The 17,717-nt window shown below is 40.3% G+C and overlaps 1 protein-coding gene and 1 long non-coding RNA gene across 13 annotated transcripts in view; one reads left to right on the forward strand and one right to left on the reverse strand.

Annotated features, from left to right (window-relative positions):
- The window catches only part of LOC103785227 (uncharacterized), a 36,481-nt gene extending 25,384 nt beyond the window's left edge, over positions 1-11,097 (reverse strand). The window contains exons 1-4 of one of the 3 annotated variants that reach the window (XR_004672647.3): positions 10,804-11,001; positions 9,996-10,125; positions 7,502-7,624; positions 6,564-7,067 (exon numbers count right to left, since the gene is read on the reverse strand). This is a non-coding gene — a long non-coding RNA (uncharacterized LOC103785227). Of the gene's footprint in view, positions 1-6,563; positions 7,068-7,450; positions 7,625-9,995; positions 10,126-10,803 lie in introns of all 3 variants that reach the window. The other 2 variants (XR_010112644.1, XR_010112645.1) reach the window with 2 other exon arrangements.
- The window catches only part of MKLN1 (muskelin 1), a 390,597-nt gene that overhangs the window by 206,398 nt on the left and 166,482 nt on the right, over positions 1-17,717 (forward strand). The window contains exon 1 of one of the 10 annotated variants that reach the window (XM_063606099.1): positions 10,085-10,164. The exons of 5 other annotated variants lie outside the window; for them this stretch is intronic. Coding sequence is in view for 4 of the 5 variants with exons in the window: in XM_055115377.2 (XP_054971352.1) it covers positions 11,089-11,186 (98 nt within the window). In the remaining variant the exon portion in view is untranslated. Of the gene's footprint in view, positions 1-10,084; positions 10,165-10,353; positions 11,187-17,717 lie in introns of those variants that run through there. 4 more of the 10 variants (XM_055115377.2, XM_055115378.2, XM_008966021.4 and 1 more) reach the window with 4 other exon arrangements.

Consider the following 17,717-nt stretch of genomic DNA (forward strand, 5'->3'; position numbering starts at 1 on the left):
CGAAGATGAGGAAAAGCCAGCACAAAAACACTGAAAATTCCAAAAACCAGAATGCCTCCTCTCCTCCAAATGATCGCAACTCCTCTCCAGCAAGGACACAAAACTGGAGAGATAATGAGATTAACGAGTTGACAGAAGTAGGCTTCAGAAGGTAGGTAATAACAAACTCCTCTGAGCTAAAGGAACATGTTCTAACCCAATGCAAGGAAGCTAAGAACCTTGATAAAAGGTTACAGGAACTGCTAACTAGAATAACCAGTTTAGAGAGGAACATAAATGACCTGATGGAGCTGAAAAACACAGCACAAGAACTTCCTGAAGCATACACAAGTATCAATAGCTGAAACAATCAAGTGGAAGAAAGGATATCAGAGATTGAAGATCACCTTGCTGAAATAAGGTGTGAAGACAAGATTAGAGAAAAAAGAACGAAAAGGAATGAACAAAGCCTCCAAGAAATATGGGGCTATGTGAAAAGACTAAACCTACGATTGATTGGTGTATCTGAAAGTGATGGGGAGAATGGAACCAAGTTGGAAAACACACTTCAGGATATTATCCAGAACTTCCCCAACCTAGCAAGACAGACCAACATTCAAATTCAGGAAATACAGAGAACACCACTAAGATATTCCTTGAGAAGATCAACCCCAAGACACATAATCATCAGATTCCCAAACATTGAAACGAAGGAAAAAATGTTAAGGGCAGACACAGAGAAAGTTCAGGTAACCTACAAAGGGAAGCCCATCAGACTAACAGCAGATCTCTCTGCAGAAACCCTACAAGCCAGAAGAGAGTGAGGGCCAATATTCAACATCGTTAAAGAAAATAATTTTCAACCCAGAATTTCATACCCAACCAAACTAAGCTTCTTAAGCAAAGGAGAAATAAAATCCTTTCCAAACAAGCAAATGCTGAGGGATTTTGTCACCACCAGGCTGGTCTTACAAAAGCTCCTGAAGGAAGCACTAAATATGGAAAGGAAAAACCAGTACCAGCCACTGCAAAAACATACCAAAATATAAAGACCAGTGACACTATGAAGAAACTGCATCAACTAATGTGTAAAATAACCAGCTAGCATCATGATGACAGGATCAAATTCACATATAATAATATTAACATTAAATGTAAATAGGCTGAACGCCCTAATTAAAAGACACAGACTGGCAAATTGGATAGAGTCAAGACCCATCAGTGTGCTGTATTTAGGAGACCCATCTCACATGCAAAGACATACATAGGCTCAAAATAAAGGGACGAGCAAATGGAAAGCAAAAAAAAAAAAAAAAAAAAAAAAAAAAAGCAGGGGTTGCAATCCTAGTCTCTGATAAAACAAACTTTAAACCCAAAAAGTTCAAAAAAGACAAGGGCATTACAGAATGGTAAAGGGATCAATGCAACTAACAATAGTTAGAGAAGAGCTAACTATCCTAAATATATATGCACCCAATACAGGAGCACCCAGATTCATAAAACAAGTTCTTAGAGACCTATAAAGAGACTTAGACTCCCACACAATAATAGTGGGAGACTTTAACACCACACTGTCAATATTAGACAGATCAACAAGACAGAACATTAACAAAGATATTCAGGACTTGTACTCAGCTCTGGATCAAGTGGACTTAATAGATATCTATAGAACTCTCCACCCCAAATCAACAGAATATACATTCTTCTCAGTACCTCATGGCAGTTATTCTAAAATTGACCACATACTAGGAAGTAAAACACTCCTTAGCAAATGCAAAAGAATGGAAATCATAACAGTCTCTCAGACCACAGTGCAATTAAATTAGAACTCAGGATTAAGGAACGCACTCAGAACTGCACAATTACATGGAAATTGAACAACCTGCTCCTGAATGACTCCTGGATAAATATTGAAATTAAGGCAGATAAAGAAGTTCTTCGAAACCAATGAGAACAAAAAGACAATGTACCAGAATCTCTGGGACACAGCTAAAGCAGTGTTAAGATGGAAATTTATAGCACTGAATGCCCATATCAGAAAGCTGGAAAGATCTGAAATCGTCACCCTAACATCACAATTAAAAGAACTAGAGAAGCAAGAGCAAACAAATTCAAAAGCTAGCAGAAGACAAGAAATAACTAAGATCAAAGCAGAACTGAAGGAGATAGAGACACAAAAAACCCTTCAAAAAATCAATGAATCCAGAGGTAGTTTTTTGAAAAAATTAACAAAATAGACCACTAGCTAGACTAACAAAGAAGAGAGAAGAATCAAATAGACACAATAAAAAATGATAAAGGGGATATCACCACTGATCCCACAGAAATACAAACTACCATCAGAGAATACTATAAACACCTCTATGCAAATAAACTAGAAGATCTAGAAGAAATGGATAAATTCCTGGACACATACACCCTCCCAAGACTAAACCAGGAAGAAGTCGCATCCCTGAATAGACCAATAACAGGCTCTGAAATTGAGGCAGTAGTTAATAGCCTACCAACCAAAAAAAGCCCAGGACCAGAGAGACTGACAGCCGAATTCTACCAGAGGTACAAAGAGGAGCTGGTACCATTCCTTCTGAAACTATTCCAAACAACAGAAAAAGAGGGACTCCTCCCTAACTCATTTTATGAGGCCAGCGTCCTCCTGATACCAAAACCTGGCAAAGACACAACAAAAAAAGAAAATTTCAGGCCAATATCCCTGATGAACATCAATGTGAAAATCCTCAATAAAATATTGGCAAACCGAATCCAGCAGCACATCAAAAAGCTTATCCACCACAATCAAGTTGGCTTCATCATTGGGGTGCAAGGCTGGTTCAACATATGCAAATCAACAAACGTAATCTATCACGTAAACAGAACCAATGACAAAAACCACGATTATCTCAATAGATACAGAAAAGGCCTTCGATGAAATTCAACATCTCTTCATGTTAAAAACTCTCAATAAACTAGGTATTGATAGAACATATCTCAAAATATTAAGAGCTATTTATGACAAACCCATAGCCAAGATCATACTGAATGGGCAAAAGCTGGAGGCATTCCCTTTGAAAACTGGCACAAGACAAGGATGCCCTCTCTCACCACTCCTATTCAACATAGTATTGGAAGTTCTGGCCCAGGGCACTCAGGCAAGAGAAAGAAATAAAGGGTATTCAAATAGAAAGAGAGGAAGTCAACTTGTCTCTGTTTGCAGACAACATGATTATATATTTAGAAAACCCATTGTCTGAGCCCCAAAATCTCCTTAAGCTGACAGGCAACTTCAGCAAAGTCTTAGGATCAAAAATCGCAAGCATTCCTGTACACCAGTCATAGAGAACAGAGAGCCAAATCACGAGTGAACTCCCATTCACAACTGCTACAAAGAGAATAAAATACCTAGGAATACAGTTTACAAGGGACGTGAAGGATCTTTTCAAGGAGAACTACAAACCACTGCTCAAGGAAATGAGAGGACTCAAACAAATGGAAAAAAATTCCATGCTCATGGATAGGAAGAATCAATATCATGAAAATGGCCATACTGCCCAAAGTAATTTATAGATTCATTGCTACTCCCATTAAGCTACCATTGAGTTTCTTTGCAGAATTATAAAAAACTACTTTAAATTTAATATAGAACCAAGAAAGAGCCTGCATAGCCAAGACAATCATAAGCAAAAATAACAAAGTTGGAGGCAGCACGCTACCTGACCTCAAACTATACTGCAAGGCTACAGTAACCAAAACAGCATGATACTGGTACCAAAACAGATACATAGACCAATGGAACAGAACAGAGACCTCAGAAATAACACCACACATCTACAACCATCTGATCTTTGACAAACCTGACAAAAACAAGCAATGGGGAAAGAATTCCCTATTTAATAAATGGTGCTGGGAAAACTAGCTAGCCATATGCAGAAAACAGAAACTGGACCCCCTCCTTACACCTTATACAAAAATTAACTCAAGATAGATTAAAGACTTAAATGTAAAACCCCAAGCCATAAAAACCCTAGAAGAAAACCTAGGCAATACCATTCAGGACATAGGCATGGGCAAAGACTTCATGACTAAAACACCAAAAGCAATTGCAACAAAAGCAAAAATTGACAAATGGGATCTAATTAAACTAAAGAGTTTCTGCACAGCAAAAGAAACTATCACCAGAGTGAAAAGGCAACCTACAGAATGAGAGAAGAATTTTGCAATCTACCCATGTGTCAAAGGTCTAATATCCAGAATCTACAAGGAACTTAAACAAATTTTCAAGAAAAAAACAAACAACCCCATCAAAAAGTGGGCAAAGAATATGAACAGACACTTCCAGAAGAAGAGATTGATGTGGCCAACAAACATATGAAAAAAAGCTCATCATCAGTGGTCATTAGAGAAATGCAACTCAAAACCACAGTGAGATACTATCTAATACCAGTTAGAATGGCAATTATTAAAAAGTCAGGAAACGACAGATGCTGGCAATGCTGTGGAGAAACAGGAATGCTTTTACACTTGTTGGTGAGAGTGTAAATTAATCCAACCATTGTGGAAGACAGTGTGGTGATTCCTCAAGCATCTAGAACCAGAAATACCATTTGACCCAGCAATCCCATTACTGGATATACACCAAAAGGGTTATAAATCATTCTGGTATAAAGACACACGCACATGTGTGTTTGCCGCAGCACTTTACAATAGCAAAGACTTGGAACCAACCCAAATGCCCATCAATGACAAGCTGGAAAAAGAAAATGTGGCACATAAACACCATGGAATACTATGCAGCTATAAAAAAAATGAGTTCATGTCCTTTCCAGGGACATGGATGAAGCTGGAAGCCATCATTCTCAGCAAATTAACACAGGAACAGAAAACCAAACACCACATGTTCTCACTAATAAGTGGGAGATGAACAATGAGAATAGATGGACACAAGAAGAACATTAAACACCGGGGCCAGTCGGGGTGGGGCCAAGGGAAGGGAGAACATTAGGACAAATACCTAATGCACGTGGGGCTTAAAACCTAGATGACAGTTGGTAAGTGTAGCACACCACCATGGCACATGTATATCTATGTAACAAACCTGTACATTCTGCACATGTATCGCAGAATTTAAAGTAAAATTAAAAAAAAAATAAAAACTTTTCAAATCTCTCATTATCAAGTATTAGCCAGCACAAATAGCTGTTATTCCTGGCTTTTGAACTTTAAAAAACAAACAAACAAAAAAAAACAAAGGTACCCTTCCAAATGACTCACCAAAACCAATAAGCCTTTATCAAGGTTATGACTTAACCAAGGATGCATGGGGCATCTCCAAAGGAGGTGCAACACAGTCCTCACAAGATCAAGAATCATCCCAAAGACAGCTCAAAGAAAGGAAAGTTTCACTAGCCACAAGTAAAGTACAACTCACATTTCTATCTGATCTCAGCTTCTCAGCTGGTTACTCATGAAGGCCCAAATGGTCTGTATGTCCCACAAATGGAAAAAGACAGGAAATCAAAAGTTGTCCATGGGAGAGATAAGGATCAATAACAATTGGTATCCCAAAAGGTTAAGAATCATACAATACTTTAAAACAAATGAGATTAGCTCCCTGGCTAGGAATTGAACTCAGGCTACAGTGGTGAAAGCACCAAATCCTAGCCATTATACCACTGGATGGGGTGTTTTCTTTGTTTTTGTTTTCATTTTTTTGTTTGTGTGTTTGTTTTTTGGTAAATCTTGCAGGGAATCCAAAGCAGGCAGTTTAAGCATTTAAGGATTTTATCTTGTCTTAGATCTGATCTCATCTGGAATGCTGCTTAGCTAATTCCCTGAATGTTAGCATTTTAAAGACATGATAAGATTTAAAGGGTACTGTCTCACAGTGGGTCAATAAATCAGTGTGTATTAGTTCATTCTCACACTGCTATAAAGAACTACCTGAGACCGGATAATTTATAAATAAAATTGGTTTAATTGACTCACAGTTCTACATGGCTGGGGAGGCCTCAGGAAACTTAAAATCAGGGTGGAAGGTGAAGGAGAAGCAAGCACCTTCTTCACAAGGCAGCAGGAGAGAGAAAGCCAGAAAGGGAACTGCCAAACACTTTTAAACCATCACATCTCGTAAGAACTCCCTCCCTATCATGAAAACAGCATGGGGGAAACTGCCTCCATGATCCAATCATCTCCCACCAGGCTTCTCCCCCGACACGTGGGGATTACAATTCGAGATGACATTTTGTTGGGAACACAGAGCCAGACCATATCACAGTGTCATTCACTAGACCTGGTGAGAAAAAATTTTGTTGGATCTGCATTTTTATAGTCTCGGCAGTCTTATTCCCATTCTGTTGTTGTTCTGCTTGTTCCTTCTGCTCTAAATTTAAATTCATTTCCCCTGAGAGAAGGAAATGTGTACATTGTGAAATTTTAAAACATCTCTGCCTAAGAGATGTATGGAAGCCAAGAGAAGAGGCAGAAAGGGATGAGTTCAGATCACAGGGCTGGAAGGAAAAGGAGGGTCTGGAGGTGAAAGGGAGAAAGCCTCTGAAGTCTTTTAACATAGTTTCAAATATCCCTTTGCTTACCTCTTGAATGAAGGTGACTTTTTCTTTCAGGATTTCTTTTAGAAGTTTTTAGGTGCCAGTGGAAGTAAGTCTCTTATTTACATGTCTGGTTCTAAAACCAGCTCTTTCCAATGGTGTGCACAAATAAATTACTTTAGGTATATCAAAAGATCCCCATTTTTGGTCATTGTTGCCTATGATCATTCCAGGTTAGATGGGTCTACTTTCCCAGATACTACAAGACAGTACCCCATAAATCATATATGTAGTTCCAGCAGGTATTTCTAAAAAGAGTGTTCAGGTTTTGAACACTCTTATTATTGACTTCTCATAACTCAGGAACTTTTCAAAAGTGACCAAAGCCAGGAATGTGTTTAGGATCAAAGTGTGGCATGTTTTGGACTGTCTCTAATTGTCAGATGGCAGCAGAGTCCTCAAGGATGAGGACAATTGGATTGTCTGTAATTGTCAGAGGGCAGCGGAGTCCTCAAGGTATGGGGGACCAGACCCTCGTATTACGTCCACCTGGAAGAGCAAAAGGGGTACACATTTCAGTTAGGAACTAACAGGAATTAGTTAAAATTAAAGACTAATTCAGAATTTTCAAGTGATAGTAAACAACTGTTATCTCAAACACATACGATATAAAATGAAACCACTGGTGCCTAACTGCCAGTTCTTTCACTCAAACCTCTGCTGTGAGACAGAGGTGAAAAAAACTTGACCCAAACCCCTGGTTCTGAGGCAGAGGCAGAAAAACCATCACCTGCACCTCTGCTGTAAGACAGAGAGGGAAAAAAGGCAGTTCCCTGCAGAGCTCTATACCCGAATCTTCTGTCCAAAGACAGAGACCGAAGCCCTCACACTTAAAGAAAGGGTTTGAGAAACAGCCCAAATAAAGTCTAGACCTTCAACCCAAGAGTAGGAGGTCCAAATTCCGGAGAACTCATCTGAAACACCTGATGAGACTTCTGAAGGAAGAGAGTTCACACTGGTACCAAGCGCTGCTTTCAGAGAGAAACACCACCAGGTGGTTGGGGGGAGTCACTTTGAATCCTGCTGACTTACTCCAGATGTTTTACCTAAAAGGAAGAAGCGGAGGCAAAATTAATATAAGTTGGGAGTTTATTTGGGCCAAGCTTGATGACTGCAACCTGGGAACATAGATTCAAGTTGCCTTGAATATACACTCTGAGTAGCAGCAGTTACCAGTGGATTTTTAAAGGGAAAGATGAGGCAGTGCCTGAGTTATTTACCAAGAATTTACATTAAAATAAATCAAGCTACTGATTGGCTATACATTATGAAACTATAGGATGAGGGTTATAATGTCTGGTGCAGCATTAATTAGTAGGTTAATGTTTAGCTTCTGTGGCAATAGTAAGCAGTTTCAAGAGACAAATACACAGCTCAAAAGTGGGGGAGAAGGACAGGATTGCTGTTTCACTTTAATGCCTCTCTGGGCCTCATAATTTAAAAGGATTTGCATTCCTCAGATAAAGTTCTTTTCTTAACATTTAAACAAATTTTCGTCTCGGTATCATAATATAGCTGTCTGTATTTATGTTAACATAGGAATGCTTTAAATTATTTTACCATTTATAAAATTTGTGATGCAGGAAAGCCATGCTATCCTGGGTCTTTACCTTCTGAGTAGCAATCATACCTCAGGGATACACGTTTGTAGTCTGAGAAGTGCTGGCATTTTTTTTTCCTTTGCAACTCAGAAGTCTCTAATTAAAGTTCTCTTTTAGCATTATTCATTCACTCTTTGATAAATATTTACTGAACATCTTTATTTGCTAGACACATCAACAGGACTGAAGATACAACTGTGAACAAGATATGACTCTTATCTTCATGGGAGCTATCATTTAGAGAGAAAGAAAGGGGAAAAAAGAGAAAATTAAAATATATTGTGATGTGTGCTAAGATAAAGAAGGAAACTTAGAGTGCTAAGAGAAATGTAAAAAATGTTACCTATCCTGTGTTAGCTTGCATAGGAAAAAAAAATGAAGAAAACTGTCACCTAATCCCAGAGCAGGTGTTGAAGAAAGATTTTCGGCCAGACGCAGTGGCTCATACCTGTAATCCCAGCACTTTGGGAGGCCAGGCCGAGGCAGGAGGATCGCTTGAGCCCAGGAGTTCAAGACCAGCCTGGGCAACAGAGTGAAACCCTGTGTCTACAAAAAAATTAAAAAAGTAGCTTGGTGTGGTGATGTCTGCCTGTGGTCCCACCTACATGGGAGGCTGAGGCAGCATGATCCTTTAAACCCAGGAGGTCAAGGCTGCAGTGAGCCATGTTCATGTGACTGCACTCCATCCTGGGTGACAGAGTCAGAGTGAGATTCTGTCTCAAAAAAAAAAACCAAAAAAATTTCCAGGACCAAATAGTCTACAGGATGAGCTGGAGTTAGCCAGGTAAAGAATGGGAAAGAATATTCCATGCCTGGCTTAGAGCAAGCTCTGGAGGCTAGAGAGAACAAGGACTCTATGGGAACAAATTCAGTGTGCTAGTTAGTGGGCAGATGTCAAAAGCGCAAAGGAGAAAGGGGGTGTGGGGGTGAGGAGGCTGGAGAGAAAAATCAAGGCAGGTTATGAAGGGCCTCTGTTAAACAGTTTAGAAGGGTATTGAAAGTCACCAAAAGGATTTAAGCTTAAGAAGAACTAATTAACATGTGTTTTTAAAAAAGATTGCTCAGGAACTATGTCTGGAAAAGAACAAGGACTTGACTTACATTAAGGTAAGAAGTGGAATTATAAAATCTGGGGCCCAAAGGAATTGGAGTGAGTTAATTCCTCCCCTTTAAAGTGTCTATTTTCTTCAAAGATAACCACTATATCATCTCTGGGGCTAACATTCTCTGGCCCTTTCCCACTGTCTCTGGCAGCTCCCGACCCAAGTCACTACAGTTACAGCATTCCCTTAAGGAACACATGCTTTTCCAACCTGCTGCAACACAGAAAGCACATGTAATTTTTTATTTTATTGTATTTTATTTGTTTTTCTGAGACAGAATTTCACTCTGTTGCCCAGGCTGGAGTGCAGTGGTGTGATCTTGGCTCACTGCAACCTCTGCCTCCTGGGTTCAAGTGATTCTTGTGCCTCGGCCTCCCAAGTAGCTGAGATTATAGGTGTATGTCACCACACGCAGCTAACTTTTGTATTTTTAGTAGAGACGGGGTTTCACCATGTTGGCCACGCTGGTTTCGAACTCCTGACCTCAGGTGATCCACCCGCCTCAGCCTCCCAACGTGCTGGGATTACAGGTGTGAGCCACCGTGCCGGGCCTGGCCTTTCTATCTGGCTTTTTTGATTTGATATCCTAGTAGAGCCCACTATTAAAATTTCCATCTATAGAAACAGGAAGTCAGGAAAGGACTGGAGGGAATTTCGGCAGGTTAATGATTACAACGGGAAGAGAATACAATTATTGAGGTGTTTTGACTCACTTGGTCATTTCCTGAGAAACTCTTTGCTTGAATTTTTCCACTCTTCAGGTGAAGATGATGACACTGTCCAGGCTTTCAGGAGTCCAACCTCTTAGACAATAAGCGACATACTCTTTGGTAACTGCAGTGGCTAAGCCAAGGAATAAATATGCATAACTACAACAAACAGGTACTTGATGAGAACGTTATCTAGAGCTGCCAGATATTTAGACCAAGTGCTCCTTTTGTTGTAAGAAGCTGGTATGATGTCCATATAGTTTTCAGGGCTGCTGTTCCCTCTAAGAAGAAGGAATAGTCTTTTTCCTGAACTACTCTCTCTCTGAACTTTTAGGCTACAATTATGTCAGTTCAAAGTGGGCAGATTTGCCAACTGAAAAAATGATGACACGCAGCTTCCCAACTCTGTAAGGACTTTTCAGGTCTGTGGGTGAACGTCATTCCCGAGCAAACCAATGCCACAAGATTAGTAGGATGCGGCTCACAAGAAATGTTTACAATGAAGGGCATCACAGACTGCAAACCAAACAGGGTAGGAGGACACGGGACCATTTCCTTTTCCTGTCTCCATCTGACTCTGGAAGGCGGGGACAAGACATTTAAAACCAGGACCACTCCAGGAGGACAGCACATTAGCTACTGCCCTCCAGCTCCCTTCAGTGTTGTTTCCGTAAAGGACTTATAAACTGGCGAGGGCGGTGGCTTCCAAAAGCGCACAGGCGTCCCTTTTCCAACTTGGTCTTCTTATTTTCCCTTCCTGCTCCATAACTACAACGTGTTTCTGTTCGTAATCATCTCGGCTTTTCCTTACCTCTGCTTGTAAGAAAAGTCCTTTGCGCCATTCCCCTCCAAGCCCCAGGGAAGGGCCTGGAAAGCGCTTACACATCAGACCCAGTGTCGGTCAGCCGTCAAGGAGCGAGCGACGTGGGAAACCCTGAGATAGGACATTGGCCCGGCGCTGGGCTCGGGTAACGATGCGGGGCGGGGAGCGCGGGCGGCCGGGGAGGGCGGCGGCCCCTTTAAGAGCAGGCCACGCCCCCTCCCCTCCTCCCGTTCGCTGCCAGCGGTCGGTGGCGGCCGCTACAGTGCTGACAAGATGGCGGCTGGCGGAGCTGTCGCTGCGGCGCCCGAGTGCCGGCTTCTCCCCTACGCGCTACACAAGTGGAGCTCCTTTTCCTCCACCTACCTTCCCGAGTAAGTGCCGGGCCTTGAGCTCGTGCTGCCCCACCCTTCCGCGTCAGCACGGTTGGGCCAGGGGTGCAATGGAGGGCAGCCGAGCCGAGAGGCCCAGGCGGGGCCTGCTGAGGGGGACGTGCGGCCTCCGGAGTCTTAGTTCAGCTGCTGAGAGCGTTGCTCGGCCTCGCTCGGGAAGGGGTTAGGGTCCGGAGAGCGAGCCCAGGGAGAAGGGGCGAGGTGTGTGGCGGCTCCGGGGCGCGCACAGGAGAACCGGAAGCCCAGCGGTTCTGCGCTTGGGATTTGGGGGTTGAGGTTGAGGAGGGCTTGGGGGGCGGACGGCTCTGGGGCAGGAATCGGAGCTTGCGGGGCCCGGCCCGCGGGCAAACTACCCCGAATGTCTGAGGTCGTCCGAGGTGGTCGGCGTCGGGGGACAGTTCAGTCGATTGCTGCCGGGACAAAGTGTAAAGCCGAGGAGTGTCTATTCCAGAGTGGGGTCATTAAAAGTGATTAGCTCTAGAGTAGTGTTAAAAGTCACGGAAGGCTGAAAAGTTGTGGAATCCATCTGAATCCTAGCAGGCGGGGAGAACTTGTAGGATTGGCAGACGTTGTCTTTAATGCCTGGAAGTTGTGAAAAAGATAGGGAGTGGGAAGGAGGGACGTTACCGAAGAATTTCAGTATTACGGCTCATTAGAAGATGGGTTTGTATAGACACAGACCCGTTTCCCAGTCCGGAAACTCAAACATAGAAAAATCTGGCTTTAATGAATTTGATTTTCAACACCGGCTTTGTCTTGATCCCTGATTTAGGTGTTAAAAAAATTCAGTTGCATTGTTAGGTTTTTGTTGGTGGTGTTTTTTTCTCTAGCAAATTCCTTCTGAAATGCTGAAAATACTCTTACATAGTATCTTATTTATCTTTGGCTTCTCTTTGAAAGGAGGAGCAGATCTAACTCCAATTTTACATGCTAGTGGAGGAACTGGCTTAGTAAAGGGTTGAGATCTGTGCAGATCCTGAAGAAAAGTGCTAGTTGTCCCTCTTACCATCTCACAGGACCGAAACGATTTTATGAACGAAACAAATTAATGAATATTTTACTGAATATTTTACTAAACAAAAAAGTGACTAGATCTGTGAAGCATACTCAAGTAAGTTTTCCATCTGTATTTGAGAAATTCTTCACATTTATCCAAATTTGATTTCACTGGTTATATCAATGAAGAATCTCAAAATGGAGCTGCAACTGGAAGAATCTGTCATGACTGCCAGCCTCCCATTTTATTCACCAGGTCAAGGGTTGGCATTCAGTAGGATCTGGCCCAATGGAGGGTGCCAAGTGACCTGTGGTTTGATCTGGCCTGCGTAGCCTATTCATGGCCATATCCCTGATTGATGCTGAAACCCAACTTTGAATTTGAGAGTGAGCCAGGTAAACAGTCCAGCCATGTAGTTGGAGTTGAAATGTGGCCCTATGTACTTGACCTCTGATATTCTGGGCTATCTTGTTCTTGGATCTGAAGTTATTCAGCTTTTTTCTATACCCAGGCTAGGATTATGGACAGTTGGGAATTGGTGTGGCATCGTTTGATCTAACTGTAGAGACATTTTTCTGGTCTTGAATGAGTGTATTTCCAGGATGTCACTCCTTAAATTTTTGATGTAGGCCTGAGGCTTGGATAACACAAGTACCATCCGCGTTATCTGTTGTATAGACATTTTAAGAAAGTACATTTCAAGCAGGAAATGATTTAGTGGGATGGCAACTTTAATCTTTTGTGTCTTGTTACTCTGGCCCCTGGTTTGCAGTGGGCAGAACACTAGTTTTGGAGTTAGAAAGCAACAATTTGAGATTGGAGAAATACATTGCTGCAATTTTCTCAAGTACATACATAAAATAGTATTTAATACATACGTAACTTTCATACACTTCCACTTACTATATCTTATTTAATCCTTATGACATTCTATTGACAAATGCAGTATAATTTGTATTTAAAGTAAAATATTAGAAGAGTAATCTAAGCTTTTTTCTTTGAAGGAGTATAGTTGAGTATTATGGAGCTGGAGTTGGAGAATATTGTGTCTGCTGGGTTGGTGTGTGCCATGCCTAAATTATAAAACTCTTGGCTCTGAACTTCTATAAGCAAGCAAGGATATTACTTCTCTGTGTGACAGAAGATGTAGGAAAGGGGTTGACTTTACTTACCTTTGCCCTAAAATCCCCTCTAGCAGCAATTGTTGTATCTTTACTGGCAGTGGAAACCATATTAAGGTACTTCTTCAACAGGTCTCATTTTAGGTTAAAGACATTTGTTGAAATTGTCCACAAAGTGGCAAATATTTGTTGGCATAGATCTAAGCATTTCGAGGTGGCAGTAATAAATCAGTAACAAAAATGGTAAACATTTATGATGTGCCGTCCATTTGCTAGGCTCTCTTATGAACATTTTTAAGTGTATCAACTCATTTAATCCTTACCGCAATCCCAAGAGGAATCTCCGTTTGCCAGATGTTGGAAGCAGGTTTAAACTTGCCTAAGGTCACACAGCTAGATGGAGCCAGAATTTGAATCAAGGTAGTCAGGCTCCACAGTCTGTGGTCTTTAGTGTTTTACTGCTTCTGCACAAAGGTATATATAGTACAGGAAATCAGAACTTTAAAAGAGCTCTTGTATTAAAGGCACTTACATTTTAGTTGTGTAAAGAAATGTGAAGTCATTAAAAAAATTGAACAATTTTATCTCTGTTTTCTTTCTAAGGACTTAGAATTTTTTTCCCCTTCTTCCAGAGGCAGAAAAAACAAATATTTCCCCTTTCAACTCTTTTTAATTTATTTGGACTTTAAAAATGTTAAAGCAGTTTCAGTTATAGGGAACACATTTTTACTTTGAGACTAAAAAAGGGCCTTTTATTTTTGTGTGCTTAGAGATTGCCTGTATTTTACTTTTTTTCTGAAATTTACACCTAATTTAATAATTAAATACACTTATTTAAATAATTCATAAAATTACATATACTCTTACACATAAAAATATTTTGTAAACTGCTAATCCCTGTACTCAGATGTTTATTTTTGTATCTAATAATGATGCTAGTTACAATTTATTGAGCACCTAATATATGCAAGATGCTTTTTGTATACAGTTTTGTTTAATTCTTGGCACATACCTGTAAGATAGGTATTTTATATATGTTTTGCAGAGGATGAAACTGAGGTCCATACAGGGTAAGTAGCTTGCCCAGGGTCATATAGTTTTCCAGAGGCTTGCCAGGTTTTCTGACTTAAAAACTATTGCATTGTGACTTTAATAACAGTCACCACTTATTGAGTACTTTCTATTCTTCAGGCACTGTACTGAGCATTTAGCATGTGTTCTTTGATATAGTCTTCACAAAAACCCTATGAGATAAATATTATTATTCTATTTTAGAGCTAGGAAAAGTGAGATTCAGAGAGGTAAGTTAACTTGCCCAGGTCTAAGAGTTGAAAATGTAAGAGGGGCAGGGCAGGGTGGCTCACACCTGTAATCCCTGCACTTTGGGAGGCCAAGGCAGGAGGATCACTTGTGCCCAGGAGTTTGAGACCAGCATGGGCAACACAGTGGGACCCCATCTGCAATAATAGTAATGATGAGGGGGAAGAAAATGTAGGTGATAAGGTTCTCATATTGGGCCTTTTGACTTCTGTTACGAAAGCTGTTCATTATTATACATGGCTATTGTATATGTCTAATTGAGATTACAGATAAGAAGTGCTCGAAGGTTAGAACAGCAAGAGAGGGAAAAATAGATTTTATCTTGATGTTTAAGATTTTAGTATACTCATATGAGAAAAAACTTTGAAAGTATTTTTTACATATTAGGTAATTTCATCGGTATAGAATGATTCTTGTTTACATATTATTGAATGACTTAGATAATTTAGATGATAAAATCTGATAGATTTTTAAGTGTGTTTACCTTTTTCCTGTTAGTCTTATTACTTAAAATCAAATAGTACTTAAAATAGTACCTTTTGTCAACATGTGATTGATTCATGGTTCAGAGTACAAGTGTTATGATTCAACAACTAGAATAGAAGGTGAATTTATTTCAACTCTTTTCAAAACTAATTTTAAAATTTCACATTTAAAAATGAATATAGGCTAGGCACGGTGGCTCATGCCTGTAATCCTAGCACTTTGGGAGGCTGAGGCAGGACCATCACTTGAGACCAGGAGTTTGAGACCAGCCTGGGAAACATACCCCATCTCTACAAAAGAAAAAAATATATAAATATTTATATATTTTTATTACATAAAATATAGATGCATAGTTATATATTATTATGTTAAAAATATGTAAATGTATATATATATTCTTCTTTGTCTCTACAAAAGAAAAAGACAGCATCTCGTCAACACCCCATGTCTAAGAAAAAAAGACACTTTTTATATAATATATATTAAAATATATTTTATATATCTTTTAATATATATTTTGATGTAAAAAATGCTCTATGTTTATTATGGAATATTTGTAAAATATGGACCCACAGAAACAAAATTTAAATTACCCTTGATATCACTACCTAAAGATTACTAGTCACCCTTTAAATACTGTTTATTATCATTCCAGATCTTTTACTGTAGATGTATTTTTCAATTTACTGTTGTCCTCTGTTTGCTGTTCTGTATTTGCTTTTTCCTCCTTAACATATAGTAAATACTTCCTTATGTTATTAAATATTCTTCTATATTGTATTTTTTTTCTTTTTTTTAAAGGGACAGGGTCTTGCTCTGTCACCCATGCTGGAGTACAGTGGCATGATCATAGTTCACTGCAGCCTCGACCTCCTGGGCTCAAGCGATCCTCCAGCCCCAGTTTCTCAAGTAGCTGGGACTACAGGCACATGCCATCACGCCTGGCTAATTTTTTTTTTTTAGATGGAGTCTCGCTCTGTCACCCAGACTGGAATTTAGTGGCACCATCTCGGCTCACTGCAAACTCTGCCTCCTGGGTTCAAGCAATTCTCGTGCCTCAGCCTCCTAAGTAGCTGGTATTACAGGCATGCACCACCACGTCTGGTTAATTTTTGTATTTTTGATAGAGACACGGTTTCACCATGTTGGCCAGGCTGGTCTTGAATTCCTGACCTCAAATGATCCACTTGCTTCGGCCTCCCTAAGTGCTGGGATTACAGGCATGAGCCACCATGCCCAGCCAACCATGCCTGGCTAATTTTTTGAATTTTTTTGTAGAGGTGGGGTCCCACTATGTTGCCCAGGCTGGTCTCCAGCTCCTGGGCTCAAGTGATCCTCTCACCTCAGTGCCCCAAAGTGCTGCGATTGTAGGTGTGAGCCACTGTGCCCAGCCAAAATTTATTTATTATGGATACATTATATTCCATGTAATGACTTTATGTCATTTTGTTTAATTGGTCCCCTGTTATTAGACATTTAGGCTTTGTGGTTTTATTTTATTTTCATTTGTGTTTCTTGTTGTTTGACCATTATGAGTCATGAGGTAGTTTTGCTTTACAGAAATTTTTTTTTTTTTTGAAACAGAGTTTCGCTCTTGTTGCCCAGGCTGGAGTGCAATGGCGCAGTCTCGGCTCACCGCAACCTCTGCCTCCCGGGTTCAAGCGATTCTCCTACCTCAGCCTCCCAAGTAGCTGGGATTACAGGCATGTGCCACCATACCCAGCTAATTTTTTGTGTTTTTAGTAGAGACAGGGTTTCTCCGTGTTGGTCAGGCTGGTCTCGAACTCCTGACCTCAGGTGATCCGCCCACCTCGGCCTTCCAAAGTGTTGGGATTACAGCCACCACACCCAGCCTGGAAAAAAATTTTGAACTCATTGGTGATAAATTCCTAGATGTAGAGTTGCTGGATTAAAGGTATCAGTTTATTTTCCTTCTATCTGTGTAGACTACTCTGAGTTCATTTTGGCATTATCCTTGGTAATTTGGAAGAAAACATATTTAAATCAGAGACAGGTCGGTAGAGATGTCTAGAGGATGCTTATATGATTCAAAAGTGATAATGCTCCCAATAACTTTTTTGTTTCTTCCTCCTCTATCCCTTTACTTTAGCTTTTAAGTGAATTTGATTTTATTAATCACATATAGTTGAAAAATAGAATATATTTATTGTATTTGGTGTACAGATAATGGTGGTTATGCAAATGGATTTGAGGTCTTGTTACAATAATTCTGTAGGCTCCTGCAACCCAGAATTTGTGAACCACTAGTTTGGAGGCATGCAACTCCCAGGAGACTGGATACTATTATGCCCTTCCTTTTCTCCCTTTTCTCCCTATCTTAAACTGAGATTTAAGGACACTGGCCTTGCTTGGGAACCTTACTGGCCACTGAAAGTTCTGTGTTTTTCAGTCTGGGACTCTTAGAACTTCAGAAAAATAAAAACACTCAAGATGGAAGAAATGTACTCAGGATGAGAATTTGAGTCTACAGAGCTGATTCCTAGAATTAGATATTTGTGACTTTTGGCAAGTTATGATTCTTTTCTGAGCGTCAGTTTCTTGTGTAGAAATACTTTTTATCTTGATCAA

The sequence above is a fragment of the Pan paniscus genome, chromosome 6, assembly GCF_029289425.2.
Source record: "Pan paniscus chromosome 6, NHGRI_mPanPan1-v2.0_pri, whole genome shotgun sequence".
Classification (NCBI taxonomy): Eukaryota; Metazoa; Chordata; class Mammalia; order Primates; family Hominidae; genus Pan; species Pan paniscus.